At 39.9% G+C, this 7498-nt stretch overlaps 1 protein-coding gene across 1 annotated transcript; it reads left to right on the top strand.

Annotated features, from left to right (window-relative positions):
* Nucleotides 1-3368, top strand: LOC138730066 (guanylin-like). Its single transcript, XM_069874820.1, has 3 exons — nucleotides 1-127; nucleotides 2140-2329; nucleotides 3119-3368. Exons 1-3 carry the CDS (start codon nucleotides 53-55, stop codon nucleotides 3184-3186), a joined length of 333 nt encoding a protein of 110 aa, XP_069730921.1. The 5' UTR covers nucleotides 1-52; the 3' UTR covers nucleotides 3187-3368.
* The last annotated feature ends 4130 nt before the right edge of the window (nucleotides 3369-7498 follow it).

Below are 7498 nucleotides of genomic sequence, written 5' to 3'. Positions count from 1 at the left end.
ACAGCAAAGACAGATAAAATAAAGTATATTCGGGTTAGGAACGGCAGGCACTATGAAAGGCTTTGTTTTTTTTACCATCCTTGCAGTCCTTTTATTGGTACACAGCTCCCAGGCAGTCTACGTTCAGGTGAGTTTTCTGCTCTTTAATTTGTTTGTACGAGAAGTTCAAAAAAATAGAAATATTAAGTGAAGTGTGGCTGCAACAGGAATCTTGAACTAAACTAATAGATCTGAATTTTTGCTTTACTTTGGCTTGATGTCTAACCTCATTTCCCTGTGATTCAGTTTTTCAGTCAATGGTTGGACTCGATGATCCGATGGGTCTTTTCCAACCTGGTGATTCTATGATTCTGTGAAGATGCTCCAAGTACTACTGATATGCTCCTGCAATTTAATTAACTTTGCCAGCCGTATCACTACTCTCAAATCCTTTACAGACCAAAGCAATTAATTTCCAGAGTTTTCTTGCACACATGACCCCATAGGAATGGTTAGACTCGATGATCCGATGGGTCTTTTCCAACCTGGTGATTCTATGACTCTATGTGAAGCTGAAAGAACTGGGGACACCTCTAACTTCACAGAATAAAGCAAATGAGACGTGACAGAGAAGTTGTTTGGTGTCGCCTGCTTCTAGGCAGGAAGTTCTTTGTGAAAATTATCTAATTAATTGGATCCAGTGAGACATTCTTAAAAAGAAATATTAACTCTCTTTATACATCTGCTGTAGATTTCCATGCATAAAGTGCTATTTTTGTGCCTTGAAATATTCTCTGTCTCCTTTGGATGTCACCCTGACAGCAAGTTTAACTATTCCTTTCTTCCAAAATATTTTAGAGTCTCCAGGAGAACGCAGACCTTCCTACTAATGGAAAAACCCTCAGTTTTCCACTTGGAGGCTCAAAAAAAATACGTAAATGACAATAACTCTTTCTAGGTTGAGTACAAGTGTAGAAAATTGCCACTCTGGAGTTTTAGCTCCTCTTTGTAGTTTGAGTTTTTATTTTATTAATCATTAAATCTGTATTTTCCTGAATATATGTGCAGTTTACTCTCCACATGTGCTGCACTCCTTTTTGGGGTGTTTTTTTGTTGATTTTTGTCACCAGGACATCCACATCTCAGGGTTCATTCCTACTTTCCTGTTCCTCCAGAACTGTGTCTGTGGAAATCCTTTATTTTTTAGTTCTTTGTTAAATAACTTTGAGGTCTGTGACCAAAAGCTGAGTCTAGAACTACAGTTATACAGGAAAAGTTAATTTTTCATAGGCAACCATGACTGATAAACTAATCTGAGTAAAACCATAAAGTGATTGCAGAAAAGATTGTAGGAAAGAGTTTGATTTTGTTAAGTAAATAGATGCACAGAAATACTCCTATTGTTTTTTTAAAATTCTTTAACACCCACATTCAGTGATTCTGTAAAACAAAATCCAACAACCCAAATCTAACTTTGCCCTCATCTTACATATTCAACCCTGGGCTCTTGAGACTATGAAGCCATCAGCAATATTTGGACTCATGCAATTAAAGTTGATAAACTTAAGAGTGGGGTTCATTTGAAACTGAGGGAATGACCATTAATAAATGCAGAGGATCTAGCAATCTAAAACATGAGTAATATTTTCTAGAATATCCTCATGGTATGAAGCTTTTGGTATGAGCTTTGAGTCAGAAGTGTTACATGTAGATGTAGACGTATATTTATGCTGTCGAAGACTTGTGTTCCATGAATTGTGTGGAAAAGTTTTAAATTCATGGAAACTTGCCACAATACCCTGGATTTCAGCTCTTTACAATGTGTAAGGAGAAGGAATAACTCCTTCTGTGTCGTCGGAGACTGTCACATGTCAACCAGGACTTGAAGTTCTCTACTGATATATTAGAAGAAAGAGTCAACAAAATACATTCCCATTTATCCCTACTCAATTAATGATTTTGTAAATCCCTACCACGTGTTTCCCAGTCATCTCTTTTCTAGACTGAAGATTTCCAGTCTGTATCTTTTGACCCCGTATTTTATGGATCTCTCTCATGACTTCCCTTGTAGTATAATTTTTGGGAAAGCTCACGGTTGCAATTGATTGGAGTGACTTCCAGAGGTGTATTTTCTTTTTTTTCCTGATTCTTTCTACATAGGATGGAGACTTGAAATTCCCCCTTGAGTCTGTGAAGAAGCTAAAGAAGCTTATGGATGAGATCAACCGCGTTAACCCTCGGATGGTGCTTTCAAGGGCTAGATATTCTCCATGTGATGAAAAAGATCTCCCCGAGGAGTTCCAACCTGTGTGCAAAAGAGAAGATGCACTCGCAATTTTTGAGAGGCTGAGTATGTAGCTCGTATTTGCGTAGTTACTATTTTTATCACACGTCTCAATCTTAAACTTTCAAACTGAAGCAGGCAAAGAAATGTAAGAAATGACGTGTTTCTTCTAAAGCAGCTGAGTGGATGGTGCCTTTCTACTGTTCCTCCTGCAAGGGCTGGACTATATGACCTGTGAGCCCCCTACAAGGATATTTCTGCTGTGCTGAGCTACAGCTAAAGTTGGATCAGGCTGTTGCAACCATGCAAATCCTCCTCCACGTAGTTGCATACTAATTTACCTGACTTAAAGTGAGAAAACCCATAATCTCCTCTAGCTGACAGGAAAAGAGGGGATATACCACCCAGTTCTGGCTAATTACAAGTTATGAGAAGGTCTATTTGGTCTCATTAAATAGTATAGAGGAAGGCTTTTTTCCAGGTACTCTACAAGAGGCATGAGATGTAAATGAGGTGAAACACTGTTTTGCATGATCCCTTTCCAAGACACACAGAGTGTTGCTTGAACTAGCTGCTACATTTTCTGCTTTTTTATATTATTATATTGTATTTACCCACTGACAGAAAGGGTCATTGGGCACTGGCAGAGGCTGCCCAGGGAGGGGGTGGAATCACCTTCCCTGGAGGGGTTTAAGGGACATGTAGACGATGCACATGGTTTAGCGTTTGATAGGAATGGTTGGACTCAATGATCAGTGGGTCTTTTCCAACCTGGTGATTCTATGATTCTATGGCTCGACTCTCCAAGGATTTCTTTTGTCATCTCATTGAAATCTTCTCTTTTCTTTCCAACAGATCTGGCTGTTCGAGAAGATTATTTGTGTGAAATCTGTGCCAACGCCGCCTGCGCTGGTTGCTTTTGAATAAGGAGGAAACAGTCCAAAGAAGACGTGTCAAGCTAGGAAGTTTGTGAATTTATATTGCAAGTCTACATATTTGCACAAATCAATATTTGCGCTCCATCTCAACTACACTCAAACTGGAGCTGCTAGCTCATGGAGACACATCAGTCCTGAAATAGTTGAATCAGGTAACACCAGCAGTGCAGTTCTGGCAATACAGAGACTGCAAACCTCATCTGAGATGTTTCAGTTCTGCATGAGTTCATAGAATCATAGAATAACCAGGTTGCAAGAGACCCACCAGATCATCGAGTCCAACCATTCCCATCAATCACTAAACCATGTCCCTCAGCACCTTGTCCACCTGTCCCTCAAACCCCTCCAGGGAAGGGGACTCAACCCCCTCCCTGGGCAGCCTCTGACAGGGACCAAGGACCCTTTCTGTGAAAAATTTCTTCCTAATGTTGATCCTGAACCTCCCCTGGTGGAGCTTGAGGCCATTCCCTCTCGTCCCGTCCCCTGTAATTGGACTTTATACTAATTGTTGCCAAATTTGGGAATGGAGGTAGAGGAGCACAGAAACACTTTCTACAGATGCTCCTTTCTTTTGGCAGATATTCATCTTCATTAAGTCCTATTAAAGGAGAAAGCGAGGTCTAAACTGCAATGCTGGGATCACTTTGAAATTAGAATATTTCCTTGGGTTTTTATTTATTGGTGGCGAGATTGTGAAGAAGGAATCTGTTCATGTTTTATATGCTTTACATGAAATAAAAGCTAGCAATAATTCAGAGGGTGTTCTTTTTGGTTGGTTGTGGTTTAGTTGGCTTCTGGTGTGAGGTTTTTTTGTGACAGTCTCCTCGTCTACTTGCTTTTCTCTTGCATAAGGTCTTTCGTAGAACCATAGAATGGTTTGGGTTGAAAGGGAACTTAAAGACCATGCAGTTGCAAACCCCTCCCATGGGCAGGGACACCTCCCACTGGATCAGGGGCTCCAAGCCCCATCCAACCTGACCTTGAACCCCTCCAGGGATGGGGCAGCCACCCCTGCTCTGGGCAACCTGGGCCAGGGCCTCCCCACCCTCACAGCAAAACATTTCTCCCTAAGATCTCATCTCAATCTCCCCTTTTTCAGCTGAAAACCATTCCCCATCATCCTAACCCTGCACTTCCTGATCAAGAGCCCCTCTCCAGCTTTCCTGGAGCCCCTCAGTACTGGAAGCTGCTCTAAGGTCTCCCTGCAGCCTTCTCTTCTCCAGGTGCAACCACCTTAATTCTCTCAGCCCATTTTTGCATCCATTGTATTTTACATGTAAGCAAATTTATACAGTTTCATTCATGAATGGCAGACGTTTCATTTTGTGCTGCAGATGAAAGATGAATAACCGTATGTTCTCAAATGACCGTAAGGCTCAGTAACTCAGTCTCCATTAGGCAACAGCCAGACCATAGAAGTTGTGAGGATTCAGATTTACTTGCGTGACCACCACCATCCTGCTGAAAAATAGTCTAACTTGTATTTGATGTCGGAATTGTGGTCTCTTGCACACGAAGAGCCGTATCTAAATGTGTATTGGATCTCCATTAAGTATCATCAGATGCTGTAAGTCATCAAATGCCATAAATGTGGAAAGATAAAGAAAAAGAGGATGGGGTGTGAAGGAATTCTCCACTATAATGATGAGATCAGTCCTGCAAGCAACTGAGGCCACATAAAATGTCTTAATGCTGTGTCCCCTGAGAGTTCAGTTTAGTGTGTTCATTAACCTGATACAATTAAATTGGTTAAATCTTCAATAAAGAACCCAAAGTAGGGTAAGAGAGCAGAATATAACATTCTCCATTGCTTATTCAGAAGATCTTCCCTAATTATTTCTCATATCAAGTTTGTTATGATCTTCCTTGAGACCATAGGGAGAAGACAGATGCCAACTTGGCACAATATAGCCTTATGTTAATTAATTTATTTAAGTTTGTACTGTAATGGTTGTGATTGTGAGTAATGATTTTGCTCCTACCTGGCCTTGAGGAACAGGTGAACAAAAGGAGTAAATACATAGAAACAACTTGAATATAAAACCTCCTCCCAGCTGGAGTTGGGAACCCTGTTCAATTCCTTTTCTCCAGCTGAACTAGTGGCTTTTCAAGATGTTCCTGACTGGAAATTTCAAATTGCAGAAATAAATGGCAGCTCCTCAGAGAAGGAAATATGAGAGAGAAGAAGGAAAGACTTTTGTGAAATCTAGTAAAACCAGCTGCAATAGAAGCATTCTGAAATTCATAAGCAATTATATCTTTATTACATAAGCATAATGAGTTTCATAGCATATAATGCCTTTTGAATAAGCTTTTGTTTCAAGGACAAGAAGCCTCAGGGAGATTAAGGACAGATTCCAAAGTCTGCAGCTGATAACTACAAACTGAAGTAATCTCAACACCTTTCTTTCTAGCGTCACATATGGACTGGAACAAGCCCCCATCTCATTCTCAGAATTGTTCCTCCTAGATTGATCCTTTACATGCGAAGTGTGTGAGTTTTTTATAACTTATTTTATCAAGGAGAAGTGATGACTTCCTAACACAGATGGAGACTTGCAGAGAGGGAAAGCTGAGTGATAAACAGGAGGATTTTATGGGTGTAACAAAATGCCAGCTAGATAACTGCAAAGTTTTAGATGCAGTTTCTTTTTAGGGTGTGTAATTAAATAATGGAGCAGCTTGCAAGGGAGATTGAGTGTCTGCTATTTAAAATATTGCCTTCAAAAGCACATTCTTTGCATCCACTTCCTTGATCACGTGTATTCTTCCTTAACACAAGCATATATTTCTCCAGTGCATGGTAGAACCAAGTTCAGTCCCCATATGCAGAGTGGTCTTTTAGGCTTTAGAACCTATGGATTCTTTTTTCTAAATGATCACCCTCTTCCCTCATAACCCTTTGGAAGGAAAGTGGGGTCTCTGTGGCCAAGAAAACCCTCAGCCTTTCACTTTAGCAATAATAAAGGTCACAATCCTCAACTGAAAAACTTTAACTGCCAGAGGTGCAGGATTCCCTTCTGTGTTGTGAATCACTACAACAGTGTCAGAATCAAAGTTCTTCCACTGATCCCTTTACACATATTGCCTCTGATCCCACTTCTCATTTTATGATTCTCTAATTGAGGTTTATGATGTCCATCAGCAATTCTACCACCATCAGTAATCCAGGATTTTCCCTTTTCTCACTATTACAACATGCGCAGACTTTTGTCCCTGCTCTCAAATTTACCTCATATTTCCCCTAGAATTTCTCTTACACTTGTTGTCACTCCTTTAGCTCTTCCAAATTCCTTCCTTAGCCTCCAGACCTTGGCTGTTAGAATCTTTTACTGTACTCACTGGCCTCCAAGGGCTGCCAGTTCTGGTCCTTCCTACTGACACCCAGTTCCCATTCTCTTTTTCTTCATTTTTGGAGTTTGGGTTTGTTTGGGGTTTCTTTCTTTCTCCTGGATCTTGAAATGTGGCTCTTTTTCCAACTTTTTTATTAATTAATTTTCTCTTCTACTTCCAAACTTTCTTGGTCCTTATGTGATTTGCCTGCCCATTTCTCCTTCTACTCTTCTAAAGCTCTGAATTCTCTAGGATAGTTAAGAATTCTTTTTTCTTAGTTTAAAAGGCCTGTTTCTACATATTTCTACATATTTCATTTAGTTTTAGTCTGCCCTGTAGTTCTAGCTACCAGTGTTCTCAACCAGCCAGTTTTACTTCCTATTAAAATTCTTACATCACAATTTCTTTTCCAATAATTTCTTTTCCAATTTCCACCCAAATTAGCCTCTAATTTTACTTGTATATCCCTTCTGTCCACACATTTTCTGTCTATTTGCTTCTTTTCCCACTCATCTGGCTTTATTATATCCTGGTTTGCCCATCCTTTCAGAAGGCTGTTAACCCCCCTTTTTTTCTCTGTAAAGTCTTTATTTCTTCAAATATGGTCAAAATTTGAGGCAAGAAGAAAAAAAAGCTACCTGGCTAGCAAAAAACTTTCCTTCCTTTCAAATATTCACAAATTTGAAGGCTGAAAACCATTTTTAGATCTATTTAGGGGTGAATTTTTAGCTTGCCTTCTCTTAGGAACTAGAAGAACGTTCCTTGCTAATTTAAAATGAAGCTTTCCCTGAGGAAAGGAAATTTCAATGTCAAGATCCTACGGAGCGAAACCCAGAAATTTATTGCAAGAAGTTTTGGTCCCATCCCTGGGTGGTTCTCTCACTCCCACCAATTATGCAGAAGAAAAGATTCAGAATGAGCGTTCAACAAACAATGAACACACAAAGGTGTGATTATCCTTTGA

Source organism: Phaenicophaeus curvirostris, chromosome 22 (assembly GCF_032191515.1).
Source record: "Phaenicophaeus curvirostris isolate KB17595 chromosome 22, BPBGC_Pcur_1.0, whole genome shotgun sequence".
NCBI lineage: Eukaryota > Metazoa > Chordata > Aves > Cuculiformes > Cuculidae > Phaenicophaeus > Phaenicophaeus curvirostris.
Note: the sequence above shows the minus strand (reverse complement) of the source record. Positions and strands in the feature narration are given on the sequence as shown.

What these genes read in the sequence shown, in the direction of transcription:
- LOC138730066 (XM_069874820.1), top strand. Translation starts at nt 53, where the DNA reads ATGAAAGGCTTTGTTTTTTTTACCATCCTTGCAGTCCTTTTATTGGTA. An exon ending in CCCAGGCAGTCTACGTTCAG is followed by an intron (nt 128 to 2,139) that starts GTGAGTTTTCTG and finishes CTTTCTACATAG; the next exon opens with GATGGAGACTTGAAATTCCC. An exon ending in CGCAATTTTTGAGAGGCTGA is followed by an intron (nt 2,330 to 3,118) that starts GTATGTAGCTCG and finishes TCTTTCCAACAG; the next exon opens with ATCTGGCTGTTCGAGAAGAT.